Below are 23,991 nucleotides of genomic sequence, written 5' to 3'. Positions count from 1 at the left end.
AATGTTTTGCTGCTCACAGCACTTAGAAGTTAAAAACAGCAACCGTGACATCTCTCTGCAGAAACAATGTCCCTGTTACTCTGGTTAATTCACAGAACACAGAGCCAACTGAATTAAATAAAAACTGCAGCGCCAGTGAAAACCAACCCTTTATTACAATATTGATATAGTATTACTCACACACACACATACACACACACACAAACAGGTTTTACTGCTTTTACCCTGTTAACTTTGGCTATGGCTTTGACCCAACAACATACTTGGAGTCAAAATGAATATTTTGATATTTGATTACTAATACTGATATTGATTTGCCTTTTTCCAAATAAAGTTCAAAGGCAAGAAGGTTAAGCTTTCCCGTCGATCTTGTCTTCAAATAATGAAGTGATTATTTTTAAAGAACCTGATACTTCACAGTTAATCATGTAACAACTATCAAGGTACAAGATGATCTTTGAAAAAGAGAAAAAAAAAGTCTGTTAAAGCAACAAGTAAAGCACGTTGTTCTTGTCAGTGACAGTTACGTTTTTGGTTTGTTCATCCGTCCGTTCGTCCCATTCTTGTGAACGCAGTATCTCAGTAACGCCTTAAGGGAACTTCTTCAAATTTGGTCAGTTTACAGTCACTTGGACTCAAGGATGAACTGATTTAGAATTTGGTTGTTAAAGGTCAAGTAATTCTAGTTGTGATTACAAGATGATCTTTGTTTACCATGCACCTCATCTGCCTGTCCACCTCCGTCATCTGTCAGTGACGGTCTGCAGGGACCACACACCGACAAACGTGTGAACATGTTCACGTCATATCTTTTGTAGACACCCAGTGCAGTATAAACAAAACTGCTTGTCCATTTTTTGTTCTGTATTTTTGTGGCTGTTTGACAAAACATGAGTGGATCTCATTCAGAGTGATACATTTTCCTACAAACCGACGTTGCCAGAATAAGGTTTTTAACTAATAAAGATTTTGAATTTGACTGACTACTCACAGGCTTTTTGAGAGCTTTCAACAGCATGTCATGGTCTTCCTCAGTGGATGGTGTTTGCTCAGGTGTAGAGCTGCAGCGATTAGTTGATTAATTCATTGATTAGTGATGAATTGTTTCAGTCATTTTTTAAGCAAAACTGTCAAACAGTTGTTGGTTCCAGCTTCTGGAATGTGATATCCCTGCTGTTTTTCTTCTGTATAGATTTGGGTTTTTAGTTGGTTAAAACAAGACATTTGATAAAAACCCCTCAGGCTCTAGGACACTGTGTTTGACTTATGTTACATTGACCAATCAGCTATGATTAATTGAGAAAATGTTTGTCACATTAATCAATGGTTAGTTGCAGCCCTACTCAGGTGGTCATATATGGAGTGTGGAGTGTAACCCAGCTCTGCTCATAGATGATCTTTGGTGTCAGATATGAATCTCTCTCTCTGACCGTCTGCTGACTCCTGGAGCCTTGATCAAGTTCCAACTGAACAAACGATCCACAGCTGAACGAACTCCATCTGCTGAGAAAGACCTGAGATGGGATTGAAAGCTGCATAAAAACCTAGTAAGTGGACCTTGAATTAGAGAAGGGACTCTCATGCTTTACTTTTGAAAGTTCAAACCTCATCAGTGATGCAGCTGCTCAATTTAACCCTGCATTTGGATGAAAATTGTTAGGACAGCTTAAGATACGGCTCGGCTGTAGACTCTGCTGACTTATATCAGCTCGCCCGCTCTGCTCCTCTTTGACTTGAAAAGAAAACACAGCTCAGCTCCAGCTCTGCTCCCTTCCGTGACAACCGGCCTGTTTCTTCAACAACAGCACGGAGCCCTCATCCTCTGCAGCCTTCATGAGATGGCACTGCTTCATTTGTATCTGTCATAAAGCATTGTCAGCGCACTCTGTCTGTCGCGCCGCATCAACCGGCACGGTGTTGATAAGAGCCGAATGTTCGTGTGAACCGAGGGGCCTGGGGTCAGCGTGGAAAGAGGAGACGAAGCCTGGGACTCATGTCTTTATGTTGAGAAGGACCCATAGCTCAAAATCTCCAGGAGCCTCCGACCTCATCACATTCCCCCACGCTGCTCTAAATGAACCTCCAGCTATGCTGCTCTCTGCTCTGACTCTGATTGATTTTCAAACACTGTCTTTCTCATCTCTAGCCCTTCGCTTCTACCTTCCCTCCTTTTTTTCCTTTGTGTGCTTGTGTGCATGTTCATCGTGTCTCTTTTGCTGATTTGTGTTTGTGTGTCTGTGGTCAGAGACAGCCCTCGGAGCCCTTGCCCGAGTCCTGAGGGAGGACTGGAAGCAGAGTGTGGACCTGGCAACAACTATCATCTATGTCTTCTTCTGCTTCTCCAGGTAAACACAAACCTGTAGTTCAATCAAATGCAGAGGGCCTCGAGTGTGTGGTCTCTCTGCGCCAAAGTTTCAGAGTCATGTTTTTAAATCCTGGTTTTCAGTATGGGCCTTATGTTTGTAAAGGTAGGATTTATTGCAGGACTGTTTATTAGAATGCTTTTAAGGTGTGTCCCAATTCAGGGGCCGCCTCCTTCAGACGACACGGTCTACGAAGGTGGGGCCCTTTGTAGCTGCTGTAGACCATGAAGGCCAAACCGAAATGAGACGGTCTGGCCTACGGAGGATTTTCGCTTTGTGGCAACAGCTGTGCCCACCTTGTCTGTTGCGTTGTAAAGCAAAGCCCCCTGTTGCATAGCAACATTGACAATACATAAAACTCAATATTTAATTTAAAAGTGTAATCCTCAGGCTCTTTGTCGGCATTGCTTGCTGCCATATTTTTTTCATTACAATGCAATGAATCTTGGGATAGGTTGGATCTTCATTGCCCAGGAAAAGAAGGCCACATTTCTTGGCCACATTTGAAGGAGCCTTTGAAATGGGACAGCTTTGTCGTACTGCTGTGATGCAGTTGGTCTTCAAAGTCAGCCTCCTGAGAATGTTGCCCCTGAATTAGGTCACAGCTGTAGTTTTAGCTACATGTATCCAATAAACTGGCAACTGAGTGTATTTCAAAGGGAAGGTCAGACCAGATACATAAAGCTTGGCTCATAGTCAGTGTTCCAGATCATCTCAAAGGTCCTGGATGTGGTTGAGGTCAGTGCAGGCCAGTCATGTTTCTCCAGACCAGACTGGGAAAACCATTTCTTTATGGAGCTGCTTTGTGCCCAGGAGGGGTGTCACTTTGAAACAGGACACAAACACGACAAAGTCTTGAATATCAGTGTACCTTGTAGCGCCAAGATTTTCCTTCACTGGAACCAAGGAGTCCAAACCAAAAAACAGACAGAGACTAAAAGGACACAAAAGTTTGTCCACATACTTTTGGCCCATAGTCTATACTCTAATATATTAGATGTACACACCCAGTTGTTCATGCAGATCTTGCCAAAGTTGCCTTTGCTCTCTTCTCTGTCCACTGCTCTCCCTCTGTCTTACAGTAGTCCTCCACCTCTGGCAGCATACCTAGCACTGAAGTTTCAATCTCCAACTGGGGGTTGGGAAACACTAAAATTAGCCCTCGCTAGTATAATACATAAACGTCTGTCAGAGCTGATTAAGGCTGCAGGAGGATGTGTACGCCTGAAAACTGATCGTCATTCTTGGCTCGTCTCCATCTTTGGTGTTATGCTGTTTGGATTGTGAAACGGTTCAAGTTGGACTGATTATAAGTCAGGCCAGGACACACTTTTTGATGGAGTGTGTTTTGACTTTGACAGTTTACTGTGTAAATTACTTCAGGGGTGATGGATTGGGTCATTTTAATGACAGCTCCCACCTGAAATCCCAAATATGATTTCAGTTTTGAAAATCCACTTTTGCATAAATGGACGTCTTCTTCTCGCTCCATCCTAATTTTCTTCTCTAGTTTCTCCCAGTTCCATGGCCTGGTCACACATTTCAAGATTGGGGCCCTGTGTATGAACATCATCGAGCACGAGCTGAAGAGGTATGACCTCTGGCAAGATGAGCTGCAGAAGAAGAAGAAGGCCTATATCCTTTCATGCTGTCATCCAGCTGAAGGCTCTCTGCTGTGAAAGCTGCTTTTTGTTTTGCTAAATAAAATGGATGAGGTTAGTGTGTTTAGGTATTTTATATATTTGTAAATGGGGAGTGGGGAAGTCAGATTGGTGACAGTTTTTATGGTGTAAGAGGGCAAATCCTGGGGGTTGTTACTATGACAGGCTGTGGTTCCTTAACTGATTTCACATGAAGAATTCTCTGACAACCAAAACCTGAAGAAAGAACACGAGAAGTCTCTGAGAAAGTACCAGAGCCTTCTGACCAAGCAGGAGCAGCTTCTCAGAGGTACTGTGAACTTTCTTAAAAAAACATTTTAGGATATTGATATAACAGTCATTTAAATATCTAAAATATCTGCCACAAACCAGTTATATTTATTGTTGTGCATTTGATACAATTTTTACAATAGGTTAAAGTTAGAATATGTAACTTTTCCACATCAATATGTCTAAAATGATAAGACCTAAAGTATGTTTTATATTTTGTTGAGTTGTTATTTTAATCATGGTAAGGATACACTGAAAACTGACTTTTCATTCACTTTAAAGTCACATATTTAGGATACACTTTTTACAACGTGGTGTTTTCAACTATATATTTGAACCAGATGAAAGATTTTAGTCATTAAACTTCTGCCTCTTAAGTTGTCATAGAAAAAAAAGTTGAGTAAATGATAGACAGCTTGGCTCCGAGCCTCTCTGAGACGTTCTGTGTCCGCAGTACAGCATCGATGAAACACTTACTTTTAATATTTATTCAGTGGTTCTATTCACCTGGTCTGTTTGTTTTGGAGAGGAGGAGACCTCTGTGGATAATTCAAGTCTACATAGCACTTAGGCTGCAAAAATCAAGTAGAATGTACATTTGTGAGCAACAATGCAGCTGAGAGCCTCAGCCTTAGTGCACAGGCCTATTTCTTGTCCTTGGCGTGTTTTCATGGTGGGGTTGGCGTGATCTGTTTTTAAGACTAATGCTGGCAGTTTACTCTTGACTTAATTGAACTTGGCGTGCTCCCTGCTGTTGAATAAGGTGCTATGAACAAACACTAGTATACTCACCCTGACTTCAGGCCCGTTTGTTTAACCTCTTCAGCCCTGGTGCCCAACCACCGGGGCAAACAGACAAACTGTAGTTACACTCTGATGGAGATCTCAAAGTTATCAGATAAGTTTGGGTGAATTTTGGGGAAGTGTGAACATAATTCTATATGAGACGTCTATAATATTTCATATAATGATACAGCCATCAAAGTCACAGGCACAAGAATGGAGAAATACTATGGCCAAATTTGTGAACAGGAAAAAGTTCATTCTGTGTAGCCCGCTGATTCTGTCCCGTCTGCCTTCTTTGACCCTGTAGTTGCTCTGTGTCTGCTGCTGAACCTGGCTGACGACACCCGCACAGAGCTGAAGATGAGGAACAAAAACATTGTCCACATGCTGGTGAAGATCCTGGACCGGGAGGACGAGGAGCTGCTGCTGGTAGTGGTCTCCTTCCTCAAGAAGCTCTCCATCTTCCTGGAGAACAAGAACGACATGGTGAGAGAGAGAGGGGTGGGGTGAAAGAGCTGATGATGAAATGGAGAGGAAGAGGAAAGTGGGTTATGAGTTATCAGTACCGTATTGCCTCACTAATACTCTTGTGTCTGAATGAAAGGAAATCCCTGGAGCTGCATTGAACATGTGGTATTGTTCTCCACATAGTTCTGGCCATGTAGGATCTCTCGTTACTGTCAAATTTTGTTTACCTGAAAACAATATTTTGTTTTACTCTTTCATCACAGATTCTGAATTTTAAACAGACTAGTCAGTGCACAGTTCTGATTTTGGTTGTGTGACCCACCACCTGACCTTGCAGGATTTGGTTTCTCTGCTTTATTTTTATTCTTAATTTTATTCTCAGAGCCTCCCTTTTGATTGGCTCACCGACCTGACTGGAGCTCCTGAGAGAGGCAATGTAAAACTACACTGAGATGGTTTTTGGTTCTTAAAACCATAAATATATCTTCTTATGGATATCAACACTTCAAATAAAGCCCAGGATATTGTAAAATATGGGACCTTCAATCATTGATTTATTTAGCAAAATAGAAAACATAATCCCAAAATTAAGTTATAAGTGAAACTACTCTAATATTACCTCTTTTTTTGATTTAACTCAGTTTAATTAAAAGCTTGTTGGAGCAGCTCATTGTCTAAAATTCCTGGTGTCAGTAATTAGACCTTCTGTACAACTATAATGAATTTGTTCTTCAAGAAACAACGTTGTTTTCTGATATTTGAGCTCAAGTTGTCAAATTTAGAGGAAATGAGCTGTCGTTATCTGTTTTGTAAAACACCCCCAAGGTCATTCTGACAAATAGTTGTTACTCTGTAGAAACCACACTTATCAAATTTCAATTTAAAAAATGCTTAGAGGGTCCACTTTTGGCCACGTGTCCCACAGCGCTCGTACAGGAACCTCACCGCTCCGGCTTTCCCTAATCCAGCCCCACCTGGTTCCAATCTCACTCAGTTTGTGGGTCTTTATCAAAGCCAGACCCTGTTAGGAACTGGTTTTATCTCCTTGTTTCCCCTTCAGTGTATCTTTGATTCAGATTAAAGAACCCTTCAGGGGGTTGAGACCCTCTCAAGCATGTGTCCAGCAGGAAAATAGTGGTTTCAACACTCTGACCCAGTTGAGTGTATCAGTTTACATGAGGGGAAAAGGCTTCTCCATTTAAGGACATGGATGTTTAATTGATTAAAAAAAGATTGATCACTTCATGATACAGTATGTCATCGTGTTTTATTTACTCAGGAAACATGTTGTGACTTTCTCCTAATCAGATAAGACTTCAACACAGTTTGATAATTTTTTCGCTGCTGCTGTCACTAATGGAAAGGGAATGTCAGTGGTAATTGACACAGGCTGTAGTTGATTACACCGCTCGAGGTCTGGTTTGTGATGGTGTGACTGGAGCTGGTTTCGCGCACAGTAGCAGCGAGTGCGTTTTAACTGGGAGCAGGTTGCGTCACCATGATGTCTGGCTGCGGGGAGACCACAGGAGAAGGAAACAGACATGTTAACAAGCAGCACTGGACTGAGGCTGGCACCGCTGTGTCACCCTGACACTGACTGTGACAGCATGTGGACGGAGTGTGAGCGCTTCCACTTCCACTCACACTTTCACACACCAGTGACACTGTGGTCCCTGAAGAGAGAGTCAGCACTCATGTGTTGGTGTTTGAGTTGTGGTTTCTGTCATCAGCTCAACACCTCCACCTGCCTGTAGATCATGTGAACCCTGTCCAAGCTGAATGCTAATGGCTCTATACAGACTTTACTGAACTACTAAACGCTGTTGTGGATGAGAGACCCTTTTGTAATTTCTCTATATAATCACACTGTGACAAAATTCCTGTGTTTAGATAACATGGCGGAACTGTATAATTACTGCCAAGTAATCAACTTGAGAGGGTAAACACTGGATTCTGTCTACTGCCTAATTTCCTGCTCATCATTGTGTTTTTTATCTTGAGTAGCTTGATAATTATTTAATCTAAACGTGTGTCAATTGTAAATCACTTCCAAATCATTCAGTCATTTAAATCATTGTTTTTTGGCCATTCCAGTAATTTCCAGACAACTTAATCAAAAATGTAATGGAAACATTTTTGGCGTCTTAATCAATCAACCTGAAATTAATTGGCATATTTTTTTCCTGCTAAAGCATAAAAATCTGTGTGTGTGTGTGTGTGTGTGTGTGTGTGTGTGTGTGTGTGTGTGTGTGTGTGTAATAAAAATATAATTTGTTTCCATGACAGTGGTATATCTGTGCCTATTCCTTCTCTTGTTGTTTCTGTCTACATGGACAGAGAACTTGTTCATTTACACTACAGCCAATCAGATCATCGTTTTCATCGTAAACTGAATTTACATGACGCAGTAACTTGACTGTTCTGTCACTGACTGATGTTGACTGACAGTCAAACAGCACTGAGAGCCTCTGAGGCCAAAGGAACACTTCTGATGTGTTTTTTTTCCTCCTCAAGAATAAATTTGGAAGTCACTTTCACAATGTTTTGTTTTAAATACGTTTTTCTGCATTTGTATTCCTTTTATTGAAAATGACAGTAGAGCTGTGATGAGGAAACGAGGGGAGAGAGATGGGGAATGACTAACAACAAAGGTTCCCTGTCGGACTTTAACCGGGGATGTTGTGGTTCATTGTCGGTGTCCCTAAGCCTCATGGGTACCTCTGATTTTTGACGTTAGGGGTGATTTTAGTTGGACTGGAGTTTTGGCAGAATATGCACAAAAGAAATATGGTTTCTCCACAAACAAAAAAAGAGGATTCTGTCGTTTGTGATTTAGTAACTTGTGTCACATTTGACAACTGGACGTTTATACTCTGAAGTAAGAAAAAAATGTTGGAATCTGTACTGATGGGTATCAATATAGAAACGTGTCCAACAGTTCTCGTTCCTACTCGTAGTTTTATGAATCCTGTATTTAAAGGAAGTTAAAATGTTAGGCCATCTGTGTTGCCTGCAGGCTGAGGCGTTTGCTGTCGAGAAGTTGGCCCGGCTGGTTCCCTGCGAGCACGAGGAGCTCCTGAGCACCACCCTACGCCTCCTGCTCAACCTCTCCTTCGACACGTCGCTGCGCAGCCAGATGGCCCAGGCTGGACTCGTTCCCAAACTCTCCTCGCTTCTTGGTAATCAATCATTGCGTACGAATGATGGTGTGTTAGTGTATCTGACTGTTTGTATTTGTTTTGTGTTTGTTCCTTCAGATGTGTTTACAGCCTACTGATTCATTGTGTGTGTGTTTATGACTGCGGTTGTACTGTATGTATCAGGGGAACCATTATTTCAGGTTCTCATTGACAGAAATAGACACATGTCATGAGAAACACACATCTGTCCTGAGGCAGCAGTGGAGCCTCAGATTTGTTATTACTGAAGTGTGTGTGCAGGTGCAGCTCTTACAGAGTGCTCAGACCTAAAGCCACCTCTGGTCACCATTAGAAAAGTGACTTCCTGAAAGCTCCAGAGCATTGTCTCATCTGTGGGGTCATGTGACGCGGTCAGAAGCATCTCTGATGTGCCTTTTGAAGCCTCTCAAGGGGAGGCTCGGGTAACGGCGCATAATTAATGTAATATATTTGTTAGAATAACATGCCAGAGCCTCTGCACAAATGTTGTTTTTCTAGGAGCAGGCCGGAGAGGTGGAGGGGTCTTCAGAGATTTAGAGAGGGTTGTTTTTTGGGAAGTAGCGGGTGGGGGTTTCTCGTTCAGGAAGCAAGTCACACACATAATATAAGTTAACTGAAATATCACGTCTGCTCAAGGTTCTGACACTGTTGAGTTTGCCTGTATTTGTGTATTTGCACGAGTGTGTAATTCGCCCTGTATGTGAGCTGAGGCGTCATTAATCATCTGCTCTCACTGCCAACTGTCCTCCTTTTAACTGACACACTCCGCATGAGGACTCTGGTCTTATCTCCAAAGAGAGAACACGGGGAGGAGGCGGCCCTGTCAGCCTCCACTCTCTCCATCCAGACCTGACCCGGGGTCACGAGCCCTAATGATAAGATGAAAGTGGAGAGGGAGTCTTCACTTGTCATCATCACCTCCCTCTTGATCCATCCCACCACCACCTGAACCCAGCAGAAAGTAGACGATTCCTCTCTGTCAGCTGCATCTACATTATTTAATTTCTGCTTTACAGCAAGTGTACAAACAGTTTATCACTAAGTTTGTCAAGTCAGGAGCTCTAGACCCTCTCTATATAATAGTATTTACAGAGACCCAACAATCCCTATCAAGAGCACTTGGCGACAGTGGCAAGGAAAAACTTCCTTTTAAGAGGCAGAAGCCTCGAGCAGAACCTGACTAATTTTCAGGCAGAGTCTCCTGGAAGACATTCATGGTGTTGCACCCGGTTGTTCACATGAAACATGACAGAAATAGTTGTGTAACAAATGAAAAAACAGAGCCAGAGATAGTAGTTGATGCCCTGGCTGCTTTCTCACCCTGACCCCCGCACAGCTGATCAATCACCGAGCGGAGTTGGTGTGAATGTCGGATCAGTGTTTTCAGAGTCTTACAGAAATTAGCTTAGCTGCTTAACTTATGAACTTATTGTTAAAAAACTTAAATATGAAAAAACGTCTGAGAAACAAACATAGCAGAAATATTTCTTCCTCTCTTTTCCCTTGAATCATCCTGGGACCTATTTAGATTCATCTTGGGACCCTTATGGATTCCCACCATTATAAACTAAACATTTCACTGATTAGATTAGTTAGAAAAGGACTGGCCAGATAGAGCTGAAGCTGTTTCTGTGGACAGAATTCATTTGGATAATTATAATTTATTTACTTATTTATAAGTAAAAATGGCAAACGTCCTCTGATATTAGATTGCCTGTCTGTGGATTTGTTGATTTTAGTCTGTTTTATATGTAAACTAAATGTTTTAGATTTTGGACTCTTGGTCAGACAAAATAAATAATTTCATGATGTCACATTGGGATCTGGGTAATTGTGGTGAGTATTTTTCACTATTTTCTCACATTTTATAGACTCTACAAATCTATCAATCAAAAAAATCCAAGGATTAATTAATAATAACAAAAAATAATTAGTTGCCGCCTTATTTCCAGCATCCTAACTTTTTGTTCCATGATGCAGCCTGTTGATTTGATTTGCAAAGACAAATTGGGAAACTTGAGTGGGGGTGGGGACCTCTTTAAAAGCATTTTTACCCTGTTATGTGGTGTGTGATGTCTCTGAAGACCAAACCCAGCTTGCTTATTTATCCAGAAAATGCAATAACAATGGAGCAGCGCTGTCCACAAACCAAGCCCAGACACTTCTTAATGTGTGCGGGTGTAATTTTACGAAGGTTAGGCGGTTTTAAATCAGGCTAGGGTGTAATTGGAGTTTAGCTCTCCCACTAACTGCCCCTGAACAGTCTAGTTAATTCTTAACAGCTCCCCCTCACCTTTTTTTCTCTCTGCCCCAACCCTACTAGTGTTTTGAACATTTAATGGGATCTCTCTCCTCGCCCATAAAGGATCCTCCATGTTCCTACCAGCAGAGTGAGGGAGTTCGGCAGGTCTGGAGGAGCTTATTGCCTGTGTGTGTGTGTGTGTGTGTGTGTGTGTGTGTGTGTGTGTGTGTGTGTGTGTGTGTGTGTGCGTGTGCGCGCACGCTTGCTTGTTTTCACGTGCATTCTAAGGTACTGGTTGAGGTAAAGGATTGCTAATGAGAAGCACATGTTCTGGCCAATGGCTGGCTGCGCTGGAAGGGCCAGAGCAGCGAGCAGCGTAGCTTTAACTTATTAAAGGCAGTAAAATTGATGCTTCCTCCTGTTTTCCCAATTAAAGCTAGAAGCCGTCTCTCCTCGGTCCTCTCTCCCTCCTGTGATTCCAGGGGTTCACTGAGCACATCTGGATCTAATAGTCAGCGATAAGCCTCCCTGTACGGCCAGTGACCGAACACGGCTGGGACCAGTTTTAACTGGACCAGGTAGGGGCTTGGAGGCTGGTGGGCATTACAGGAGGTCTGTCAGTGGTTCTGGTCCAGTGAAGAGCTTCTCTCTTAACACTTCTCTTAATGAAAAGTCCCCGGGTCAAACTCTGGTCTGAACTCTATTAATTCTCCCTGGCTGGCTCCTCCTTCAGGCCTCCAGCTCTGGTCAGAGGTCAAACTCATAAAGGTCCTGGGCTCACTGACAGTCTAACACTCAATTCATTCTGTCTTTATCTCCTTCTCGCTGCTGCAGAGACTTGGGGACGCTCAATACCGCAGTGATAGGGAATGTGCTCATTTTATTTGCTGAGTTGGCCTCCAGATTACAAATATTTTTTTCTTTCTCCCTTTAGCAGAATCTTTCCACACGGATAGTTTTATTCATTTGATTTATTTTCTCCAGGTTTTTATGTACGTGTGTGTATATATATGTATATATATATATATATATATATATATATATATATATATATATATATATATCTGTCCCTGAAGTATCTGGCTCCCTCAGCTATAGAGACCTGTTTATCCTCTAATAGCTCCTAGTTTGGGTTTTACATCACATTTCCTGTCTGGTTCAGGCTATGTCCACACTGCTAGGGATGCATTTTAGTTTTAAAACGCATCTCTTTTTCTACGTTTACTCCAGCCTCCCTCACTACTCCGGAGTTTTCACGCTCCTAAAACAGAGACTTCTGACTATGCTGGATCAGTTTTAGTTTGAAAACTCCAGGGTTGTGTAGTCTGGACAGGCAAAAACAGAGACCCTTTGGAAACGATGATGGAGACATCCACAGTCGCTCCCTGATTGGGTCTTATCAGCCTCGACTACCTTTGGTGAAAGCAACATGGACACCAATAACTTTGTGCAGTTAAACTCTGCTTTTTAACTGTATCTGTCTTTACTGTTCCTCATTCATAGTGTTTTATAGCTGGTCTCAGACACAGCCAGAGACCAGCTGGTAGGGAAAAAAGCTGTTTAAGTCCCAAATATTTTTATAAAGGAGTTGGTGGTGACCAAACCAGAGCATAAAAGAGAGTGAATATTGGACCTGCATTCATCCGATGAACACAAACACCACTCAGATGGGACAATTGTGTTTTTCTAATACATTTGCCATGACAGCTTTGAGGTTTTCAGCTCGTTCCGTTGCCTCCAAATAGCAAAAAGAAAAATAAACAAATGCAGCTTTAAAAAAAATCAACATTAATGTGTCTTTCCACAAACAATGTCCTGGTTCCTCTGGATAATCCACAGACCTCACTGTCAACAGTTTTCATTGGAACTGCTTTCAACCGAAGAAACAGTCTCTACGTAAACTGAGGTCTGTGGATTGTCCAGAGTAAGTGGGTCACTGTTTCTGGAAAGAGAAGAGCTTTTTTTCCCCTTCTTTTTCTTTTTTTTTTTTTTTTTTTTTTTTTTTTTTTTTTTTTTTTTACTGATAAGGCTCTTGTTATTCTATATTTTTGTTATTATAGGCAGATCCCATTTGCAGTAGGAAATCAACAATGTGTTAGTTCACCTCTCAGTACTCTGACTGTACTACCCTGTCTGTGGCTCTCATCTCAATCCCACTGGTTCCTTCCAAAGACATAAATCTTTCAAATGTTACAGACACAGGGGGAAAGAGGGCATTTGTTTGGGACTATTTTCAGTGGTGGATTAATGCACATTTGGTTCTGCAATGAGTATTTGTTGCAGCAGGATGGTGTGTGTGGAACTGAGTCAAAATAAACCGTTGTGAGTGTTTGTGGTAATAATTGAACATGTCAGTCCAACAGTGTGGCTCATTGATGTGTTTTCAATGGTTATGGAAACAATGGAGCTCTATAGCTCAGAGGAATCAGATATATCAGAGAACACAGAATATCATCAGGCTTGTCGATAAATGTTGCGAGCATACAGATGAAATTCTGTTTACCTGCTTTTATTTTGGTGTGGAGGCAAAAATCTGGACATCTCAAAAACAAGTAAGGTAAAAAATGTATTTCTTGTAATTTGGGTGAACTGTCCCTCTACGCAGCATGAAAAGCCTTTTTCAGCCAGTTCCACATTTAATCTTTTAAATATTGTTTTTTCGTCTGCTAACACGACAAACTGAGAAACTGCAGTCGACGGCTGCTGATTCTGCACCGAATGCCAGTTGACCTCCAACAGGAATCACTGTTTAAAAAGGCCATTCAGCCCATTAATATTTTCAGAAAACACACAGCTCTCCTAGATGTGGTCATTGGCATCCCGCAGAGCGTTACGGCACAACCAGTCATTCATCCATTGACTTCCCTCCTTCTCCTCTGTTTATGTTGCAGCTGACGAGGGCCAGAGACAGCTCAGCATGTGCATTCTGTACCACATCAGCATGGACGACAGATTCAAGTCCATGTTTGCTGACACAGACTGCATACCGCAGGTAAGACTGGCTAATGTACACTGCCAGTAGACCAAGACAGACACATTAGCATCAGCAGCTAACAGCATCCGAGAATTAATGCATGAGAAACAGAGCGAAAGGGAGGGACACACACCACATCTGGGAGCAGAACCCACCAGAGGATGGCTGCTCAGTCTTCTCTCGTGCTGTGATGACAACTCTGTTTTTACCCCTTTACCTCTCTTTTCCACTGCGTCCTGAAAACCTCATTTTTGCTATTTCACTTTTTTCTGTGTCTTCTCTACATATTAGCCTCATAATAACAGTGCAAAGTTAGGGCATCAGCACAGAAACAGAATTATTTGTCCAAAAGGAAACATGAAAATAAAAGTTTCAGCTTAAGCTGAAACCGCTTCAGGCAGATGTCTTTCAACTTTCGATCATAACATTTTTGTTGAGTTTTGTTGAGCTCCCTCTTGATTGAGTTGACCCGGTCACTCGCTCCTCTCATCATCAGCGATTAGCTAAATGTGCGTTGTGTTTGTTTGTTGAGATTGGGTGTAAATGCTGGCCAGATGTGGCTGTGAGGGGTTGGCTGTTTGTTCAGAGGGTCATGTCAGCAGCAGATCTGAACCACTGGTTCCTCATGGCAGCAAGGACAACTCTGGCTAGCAGCATGACCAGGATGCGACCTCTGACCCTGCCCAAAGCCCGCTCACTCTCCTCTCACCGCTCTCTTCTACCTCCCTTTCTCTAATGTTGTCCATCTGCCTCCTGTTCAGACTAAGTTCACACTAAGCTCAATGTGAAGCTACACCTGTTTTTCCACAATAAATGTTTTTCCTTAAAAAGAACAGTGATAATTGAAAAAAAGGTCTCCAGGGTGGCTACGTGTGGAAACACTGGTCTTGTGCTTTGGTGTTGATGAGACTGGGGCTATCTTTACCACTGAGAACACAAAGATCATGTCCTCATTAATATTTGTGGGAATTGTCGGAATTTATAGAAATAATGGAAAAAAAGGTAAACAAATTCAAAAATAATTCAGAATTCAGAATTACAAATACTACCTGGCACCAGACCATAATGCAGAGAGAGACATTTTTCAGAAGTTGTCTGTATTAATATTGATTTTAACAGGCAGTTAGGATAATCATAAAGTAGTGATTTGATTGGATAGTTTACTTTTGGTAAACAGGTAGCACCTATCAAGCAAATAATTACTTTGTTTGTTCAGTGTCACAACAACAGAAAAACTGTCTGATGTATGGCTCAGAATAGAGGGTTTAATCAGCTGATGGTGGCTGTGATGAACACTTTGAACGAGAGGCATCTTCATACTTAAACAGTGTTTTATAATTGAGACAGTTTAGTGCGGACAGTAGTTCCAGTCTCGGTGGTTCATTGGTTTTTTTTTTTTTGTCCACTCTCATTTTCCGAAAAACCATAGTCTGACATCCCGCACCTAGGTCCATTTTGTCCCCTTCCAAACATTTTGTACTTTTAAGACCTCTCTCTCTCCCTCTGTCTCTCTTTTATCACTTTCCCAGGCTTGTGACTGACCTGCCCCTTTCCCCCTCTCCAGCTTTTAATGGGGTCACTGTTTGGTGCTGGATGTGGGGTTTTGCAGAGCAAGGATGTCAGGAGTAAGGGAGAAGTGGTTGCAGAGGTGGAGGTGGGGGCGGAGGTGACTGTTGGTCGGACTGCAGTGTGGCGCTGCGGCCCTGACAGGGCCTCCGGTGGCTGTCTGTGGTAAATAAGCAGAGGCAGGTGCCAGAGAGTCTAGACGGGGCTGATTTGGGGTCCAGGGCCCCTGGTATGTGATACCTAACCCAGCCCAGCCTTTCTCTCCCTCACTCTCTGATTCCTGACTCCTCACAGGGAAGCCGTGCACCTCTGCCCTAACCCACCACCACCACCACCCCCAGCTCAAAGCTTTTCCTGTTTAATGTTAAATCAGTGAAGGGGAGACGGACAGATATGGAGGGGTGGGGGGGTGTTAGGGAGGTATGGACTGACGCTTACCTTCCCTTTATCTACCCTCTACCACTCTCTGTTTCTCACTCACAAACTCACCATTTTAATTTCACAATTTCTGATTTGACCTCCCCCTGCCCCGATGACTGCCTTCAACATGATTGGAGGAGACTGCAGGGATGATGCTCTTCTTAAAAGAAGGAGGAAGGAACACAAATACGCACGTGAACATACCAGTTTCTTAGCACATTACATTAACAGCTGATGCACTGATGTATAGTCATGTTTTTCTCACATGATGAACACATGACAAATCCTGTTATTTTGACTTATTTTAGCTTCAGTCTCTTTGCTGACTGAACTGGTTAACTGACATTTTTAACCTTTGATTGACAGCTGATGAAGATGGTGTTTGACTGTGGGGAGAAGATGGATGTTGAGCTCATCTCACTCTGCATCAACCTGGCTGCTAACAAGAACAACGCTCAGGTCATCTGTGAAGGTACAAGCTGCAGCGAGGAGGATAAACTCAACATGTAGAAAGACATTTTATCAAGGTCTATAACTTCCTCAGCTTCTCCCTCTCTGATGTTTCAGGTAACGGTCTGAAGACGCTGATGAAGCGTGCCTTGAAACTGAAGGATGTTCTAGTGATGAAGATGATCAGGAACCTTTCTCAGCACAATGGACCCACTAAGAGCCTCTTTGTGGTCAGTGGTCAGACCAGTTCTGCCAGAATCACTCATAGCACAAGCAAAGAGCCATCATGTTTCCAGAACATAATGTCAATATTAAGTGATCAGAAGTCTTTATAAGTTGTGTTCGTACACATTTTTTTTTTGAAATCCTAACTCTTGAGTTCTGTGTGATCTCCTCATGTTCCTCTGTTTGCTGCTAGGATCATGTTGGAGACTTGGCAGCTCAGATCAGTGAGGAGGAGGCTGAGGAGTTTGTGATAGAGTGTCTGGGCACGCTGGCCAATCTGACCATCGCTGACCTGGACTGGGCGCTGGTGCTCAAGGAGTACAACCTGGTGCCCTACCTGAAAGACAGACTCAAACCAGGTGTGTGTGATGCGCTGATTGGATCAAAATGCCTTTACATTATCTTACTGAAGTGTTACAGTAATGCAGGTTAGCCCTGCCACATTTCTCTCATCTATCTGCCTTTAAACCTAAAGGCCAGGTCTCTCTCATGCCCTGCCTTAACCTCTAACTCCTCTCCTTAAACACTATCATTCAAGTGTCATGAGACATGGATAATATGAGGACAGAGAAGACTCATTAGGGTCTGGGTCTATCCTTATCTTTCATGACCACTGACCTCCTGACCCCGGCTCTTCCTTTTTTGTCTTTATCAAAGCAGAATTTAAGGTATGTTGAAATGTTTTAGATTGATTGACAATGATAATAAACAGTGAAGAAAGACGACCCCCCCACACGCACGCACGCACGCACACACACACACACACAAACACAAACAAGATTTTGTGGAGGTCTAGTATGGTCCTGTTATGTTGCTGCAGATCTCAGGTCCGTGTGTCAACATGTTTAATGCCAGAACTCTCATCATGTCTGGGTGGGACTCTACTTGGGTCCCTTCTTGGCTGTAGTCTCTCTTTTTGAAAATGTGTTCATGTTGTAAGGTTTCAAGGAGGCTTGTTCCATATCGGACCCATAAAGACCACTCAGTGAGTTGTCTAAATGAAGTTTTTCCCTTTGATTTGGATTTTCAGTCAGGCCCCTCTCTCCTCTCTCTTCTCTCCCTGGTAAAGGATACTGGTGGTGCTGCAGTGCCAGAACTTCAGCTTTTATATAAAACAAATTTTTCTCAGTTGCCAGAGTTGTAATGTTGTCTTAAATACAATAGCCAATCAAAAAGCGGCCAAAATTTTGTCAAAAACTGACAAATTAAAATCAAAGATTGTTCTTTCTGTATTCTTTAATAAAACAGTGTGAATGTAATCTGACATTCCTTTCAGTGCTGTGCAGCCACATTATCGTTAGTGCTAAAAGTGTATTGAGTTTCTGACAGGGTGATGAAAGTGTTGGGTGGGAAACCAGTTTCCAACAGACTGAGAATTGGTTGATTACACAATTAGATCTAAGGGATCCCCTGTAACTTCTAGCCCTCTTTCATCTGACACTGAATCCTTGACTAATAAAACTAATATTTATCAAAACTGGTTCTTCAAACAGAAAAGGCTGATGAGTCATTCACTGACCTTAAGATGAGCCACTGGGGATCATTTAAAACCGAATCTATGTCATCAGATACAAATAGAAAGGAGCCAGTTTATAACCGTATTTTCTCCGAACAGAGTCTTCCACTCAGCTTGTACTTTTCCCTGATGTCAGGTTCTGCTGAGGATGACCTCATTCTGGAGGTGGTGATCATGATCGGCACCGTGTCCATGGATGACTCGTGTGCAGCCATGCTGGCCAAGTCTGGCATCATTCCTGCTCTTATTGAGCTGCTCAATGGTAAGAACCAAAATCCTGCACTTCAGTGTTTTATAAGCTTTAAAGTTAGAAAGCAAAAGTTACAGCCTGGTTTGTGGTTGATGCCACATGACCCAGCTTCCACTTACAGCTCTTATGTTGATAGTAATGACTTAGAAATAGACAGAAGAGGATTGAATTGGTTGTGAATGACTAAACTCCAGTTATACAGGCTACGTCCATGCATCCGACCGTTTTAGCTCCATGTGAGAATTAATCTCCATACTATCATATGTGAAAATGCAGGACATGACCATTCATGTACTCTGGGCATGTGCGTGCCAGTGTAAACAGGAGGCACATTGTCTAATCTGCAGTTGGTTAGCTGTTATACATGTTGCTTCTGACCACTGATAATCATGGCTGAAAAGACCATATCAGAAGGTGAGACGGGTGTCTGCATCATCGTTTCCAAAGGTCTCTGTTTCTGCCTTTCTGCTGTCCTTGTCACTTTGACTCTAAACTGGGCCACGTTCCCCTGCGAGGACATCTGTTTCTTTCTGATGGGCTCAGGTCGCTGGATATCCAGCTATTACACACTGTCTCTGGCAGTCACCCAGAATTCCTACAACCATAGTGACACATGTAACTGTTGCTTGAAGTCGTAACTTGAAGAGAGATGAAGAGATCCTGGGCAGTAACCTGACAGCAGATGAGTCAGACCAGGGTGTATTCAAACTAAACTGATAGCAGTGATGGCTGACATTGTGACAACATTGTTTAAAAACACTGTGTTGCTCTTTACAGTTTTGTTATACAGATTTGTTTTTGTTGTGTCTCTATGCCTGTTTCCATGTCAGCCCAACAGGAGGACGATGAGTTTGTGTGTCAGATTGTCTACGTCTTCTACCAGATGGTTTTCCACAAAGCTACAAGAGACGTCATCATCAAAGACACACGTATCCTTTTGCTCATTTGTAAAGTACTCTGGACATTTCTTTCTCATTAGATCCAGTTAGAACGATGGGAGAGCTCCCATCCCAGTCATAGCGACACTGGCTGTATGTTGCTCCAAAGTTCTCTCTTTCTCTCGGCAATTACTCCATATTCAGTCCTTAGTGTATGTTCCTATGGTAACTCATAGTCCCACCCTGGATGTATAATTTATCACTGTTTATTCCCATCTGAGTAAATTCACTCTCCCATCATCTTCATCTCCCATGGCAACCTTTTTTTTTTTTTTTTAAACCTCTTTTTTTTCTCTTAAGCTGCCTGTAATTGTGTTCAGTTGTGGTCGGTGGCAGCTTGTGTCAAATTACAAATGTGCTCTCTGTCAGCATGTTCTGATTGATGTTTTTCTTTCTGTGGGAGGAATATACGGGAATTTCAGATTCAGGCAGTGCTGTGGGAGGGAGAGGCAGAGAGTGTTTCACTTCATAACAGGAAAAGTAGAAAGTTGTCCTCTCAGCCACAGGACACCTGTCTCTTGTCCGTGTCTTTAAATGTCAGCAGGAGCGGTCGTTCCTCCCCACAGTGCCACCACATCCCCATCTCTCCTCCTACCATTAATTTAGCAGTGGCTGAGGATTAATTGACTTGAAAGCAGCAGTGATAAAAGGTTTTCTTTCCTTGAGTCCCGATCCTAGAGGCCCCCGCTTACCTCATCGACCTGATGCATGATAACAACGCAGAGATCCGCAAAGTCTGTGACAACACGCTGGACATCATCGCTGTGAGTGTCCAGCATTTTATTTGCAAAGGATTTTGACTCTGGTACATGAGGATGACGTCATCATTCTTCATCCTGTGAAACACTGGTTGTTTCTCCAACTGTGCTGCAACATTGAGCACAACACTCAATGTATTCAAATCACCAAGATTGAAAGGTGGCCCTGAGAGCTCTGCAACTTAAGAAAACATGTGCAAATAGACACAGTTTAATCTGTGAGGGCCCCTCACAGATTAAACTGTGAGGGGCCCCCAGTGAAAATATATTCTTCCCACTGTGTGCAGACCAAGCAAGCAAACTGTTTACGTAACACTTGTCAAACACAAAGTGTTTTACAGGAGAAAGAAAAGAGCTACAATAAAATATAAGAATATGCACCATATAAATGCAACACAGGCTGAAATTAATATATCAGGTAATAAAGCAGAACACTAAGTTCCTGATTACATCAGCTGATTTCCTGCTTCAGTTTTGGATATTCCAAACAAAGAAGGAACAAATTACTACAAACTAGTTGCCACACAGAGAACCAGTTCCCACTTGTCCAGTTGAACATCCAGCCTTGGCTACAACTGGTGCAAAAAATTAACCAGCAAAAAAGGTATTTGTGCACACTCACTCTTAAAATCATAATGCTGCAAGTGTGAAGGTAATCAGAAATTCAACTTACTGAAAAAAGAGGCACAGTTTAGAGAATCCAAGTGTCGGAAATTCTTTTAAAATTTTCTTATACAGCTCATTTTTATTTCCATACAAGCATTAAACGTTTTGACCTTGACAGTGATCATGTTCCAACGTGATCCTCTCTCACAGTCAGGGACCCTCACCTTCCTCTCCCGATGTGCCACAGTCATATCTGACTTCAGCGATTAACTATCCGTTGAATTCCTGAGTTGTCTCGTGACTGACAGGTGTGGTCAGCTCGCAGTCAGAGTGTGATCGCTGCCAGACCTCAGATCAGCGTAATTAGCTGTAATTTACAGCCAAGCAGTGTAGTGGGGCAAAGGAAGTGTTTCATTGAAATTATCAGTGAGAGCTATTAAGCTGTGAGCCACATGAAAGGCAACCGGCGGGCTCTGGAGTGTGTCAGCGGCTGGACAGCAGAGGTGAGAGAGAAAGCAGAGCTGTGGACACGCACACACACACAATCATTACTCCGTGGCTGTGCGGGATCCTTTTGGCAGCACACAACATAACTGTGCAGTCCTGAAATGTTCGCCTTTGATCACTGTGGCCCTGCTCATGTACAAACACACACGTGGCTTCACAAGGGGCTTTGTAGATGCTTCAAGTGGGACAGAGGCCTAATTCACAGTGATATTATTAGCCTGGCCATGTTTCCAGAGGAATATGTTGAAAAGCTCCCAGAACTGATGTGCATTTCCTCACCCCTGCTGAGATGAGCTCATTCTGTCATGAGCTCAGCTGCTAATAACTGATTAGTCATATTAAACTAATTTAAGAAGCTAATTTGTCAGTCAAAACCTGAGTCAGGATGCTGTTTCAGCTGCTGATGAATCAGTCCACTGACTAAATATGTCACTGCCACTCCAGTGCAGAGTTGGGCGAGAAGGGTGGAGGGTGGGGGTGTCCGTGTGATGGTCAATAGGCCCGTTTGAGTCCAGGGCCTTGGGTGGCTGTCAGGGCCCAGGGGTCTCTGCTTTGCGTCTGAATGATTAATCTTTCAGGCCGGGGCGTCACAGTCTCAAAGGCCGCCTTTATCGCTCCCCCCTTCAGCCCCTGCAGAGAAAAGAAAACACAAGCCAGGTTGTGGTCGTCCTCCACCAAGCTATGCACGCGAGCCGGCTGGCTGGGCGGAGATTTTTATTAGCTGTAGTGAAGACGACAGAGAGGACGCACAGTCATGCACACATGTACCTGCACACACACTTCTACCTCTGTCACAATATTCTGTCTTTCTTTCACAAATACTGGTACAAATACTAGTCTCTGCTCTGTTAAGATGGATCATTGTGGCCTCTCAGCGAGAACACAGATTATTATGTCAATGCAACTGTCTATAAAGTTTAACCTCAGCAGTTTTCACCTGGATTGTCTCCAAACAAAATAATTTGAAAAACTTTGACCCCATTGCTTTCACTTTTATGGTCTGTTGCAATCAGCAGTAATGTAGAGAGTGTTGATTCACCAATTTGCATCACCACATTAAGCTTTTATAAACCTATGAAGTGGCCTCGCTGATTTGTGATAATGTGGATACAGCCGCCTGCCTCACTGCTTCTGCTGCCAGGTACCTGAGTGGAAACATTTCTTCTTTCTTGGATGGAAATATTACTGTAGTGGAAAAGAGATGATGCAATAAATTCTGATGGAAACAGATTTTTAAAATACATTTCAACCAAATGTTACAAGCTGATTTCCAGATCAGAGCAGTGTGTCAGTCAGTAGCCACGTGTCCTTGAACCTGTAGCTGGTGAACTCTGGACCTCACTGTGGATAAGGCTGTCTGTGTAGCTTTCAGAATAGAAATGTGGATTTTGTACTGATTTCTAGACATTTTTTTCTGGTTTGCTTCTCTCCACTCACACCTCTCTACCGTCCACCTGTCCTCAGGAGTATGATGAGGAGTGGGGCAAGAAAATCCAGACAGAGAAGTTCCGCTGGTACAATGGTCAGTGGTTGGAGATGGTAGAGAACCGTCAGATGGACGAGGCCGGAGAACCCTTCCTGTACGGGGAGGATGCAGAATCCTTCATTGGGAACGGAGACATCCTGGAGAGACCTGACCTGTTCTACAGTGCAGGTACTGAGGGCTTTAAAGACAAGGCTGATGGTGGGTGGTGCTTAAAGGTTCAGTTCATCCAGATTTAGGAGCAGAGTCTTTTTCCACCCTCCTCATGTGATACCTAGTCTTGCAGCTACAGAAGAAGAAATTTTATCTAATTTCCATTTGGGATTAATAAAGTCTTATTTTATCTCATCCAGGGTTGAGTTTAGATCTCATTGCCATCAACAGTTGATAACAATCAGTTTACAATAAAAACGTGATTTCCACATCTGTGTGTTTTTGTTGTTCCATGCAGATGGGCTCATGGGAGCAGATGGAGCCCTCAGTTCTGAGTTCTACACCGACTTCCAGAACGGAGAGCTGGGACAGACTGGATACCTGAGCAGGTACTGATCTCTGCCTTCACCTACTCCTGCACTATGGCCCAGGGGTTTGATGAATACCATCACATCAGTTATCACTGAGAGGACAGAAACAGTTTAAATAGCAGCTGAATTAATGTTCACAACCTGCAGATAAAACCTGAAACTGAGATCAGAGCAGCAGAAGATATGAATCTTCATTAAACATGTGTCTGACACATGGATATAAAATCCTACAGTAACTATTACACATCTTATTTTTCACAAGCCACTTGATCGAAATACAAGAAATCATCATTCACGGCTATTAAACTCACAAATTTTAACTGGGAAATTCCATCTACTATTATTACTAACGTTAGTAAATAGACTAAGTGCAGCTGTCTGCACGTGTGCTAGAGAGCACACAGTCTGCCATCACTGTAACAACACAGTTGAGAAGTGTTCACACATTCAAGCCTCTCTCTCTTTTTAGTTGTTGTCTGTGAGCTTCAGTAAAGCAGTGAGGTCTCATCATGATGATGATTTTTTTTTTGTTGTAACTGTGTCGTGTCTGTTGGGTCCTTGGATTTGAGGAAATTGAGCCTGGAAAATCTTTAAAGAAAGTCCATGAATTTGATGCTTAATAAGGTGCGGGAAGCCTGTCTTTGTATTTATAGTATTAACAGTTTATACTTGTAGAACTCTACTGATGCCCAAAAAGAAGTGTTACCACAGATTCTACACTGTCAAGGAATCAGTTTTAAACCTGCACACATTTCCATACCCCAGCTGTAAAGTGACAGACATGTTGGATTTGAATTGGCTGCTA

At 42.6% G+C, this 23,991-nt stretch overlaps 1 protein-coding gene across 3 annotated transcripts in view; it reads left to right on the top strand.

Annotated features, from left to right (window-relative positions):
- The window catches only part of kifap3a (kinesin-associated protein 3a), a 34,846-nt gene that overhangs the window by 2,391 nt on the left and 8,464 nt on the right, over window positions 1–23,991 (top strand). For 2 of the 3 annotated variants that reach the window (XM_071486575.1, XM_071486574.1), the window contains exons 6-19: window positions 2,246–2,345; window positions 3,874–4,000; window positions 4,217–4,313; window positions 5,388–5,566; window positions 8,565–8,727; window positions 13,861–13,961; window positions 16,296–16,401; window positions 16,497–16,609; window positions 16,798–16,963; window positions 18,257–18,382; window positions 19,201–19,299; window positions 19,987–20,072; window positions 22,644–22,833; window positions 23,114–23,204. In XM_071486575.1, coding sequence (XP_071342676.1) covers window positions 2,246–2,345; window positions 3,874–4,000; window positions 4,217–4,313; window positions 5,388–5,566; window positions 8,565–8,727; window positions 13,861–13,961; window positions 16,296–16,401; window positions 16,497–16,609; window positions 16,798–16,963; window positions 18,257–18,382; window positions 19,201–19,299; window positions 19,987–20,072; window positions 22,644–22,833; window positions 23,114–23,204 — 1,744 coding nt within the window. Of the gene's footprint in view, window positions 1–2,245; window positions 2,346–3,873; window positions 4,001–4,214; window positions 4,314–5,387; window positions 5,567–8,564; window positions 8,728–13,860; window positions 13,962–16,295; window positions 16,402–16,496; window positions 16,610–16,797; window positions 16,964–18,256; window positions 18,383–19,200; window positions 19,300–19,986; window positions 20,073–22,643; window positions 22,834–23,113; window positions 23,205–23,991 lie in introns of all 3 variants that reach the window. The other variant, XM_071486573.1, reaches the window with a different exon arrangement.

The sequence above is a fragment of the Trachinotus anak genome, unplaced genomic scaffold (assembly GCF_046630095.1).
Source record: "Trachinotus anak isolate AG129_WGS33_773 ecotype Australia unplaced genomic scaffold, CSIRO_AGI_Tana_v1 ptg000010l, whole genome shotgun sequence".
Taxonomy (NCBI): domain Eukaryota; kingdom Metazoa; phylum Chordata; class Actinopteri; order Carangiformes; family Carangidae; genus Trachinotus; species Trachinotus anak.
Note: the sequence above shows the minus strand (reverse complement) of the source record. Positions and strands in the feature narration are given on the sequence as shown.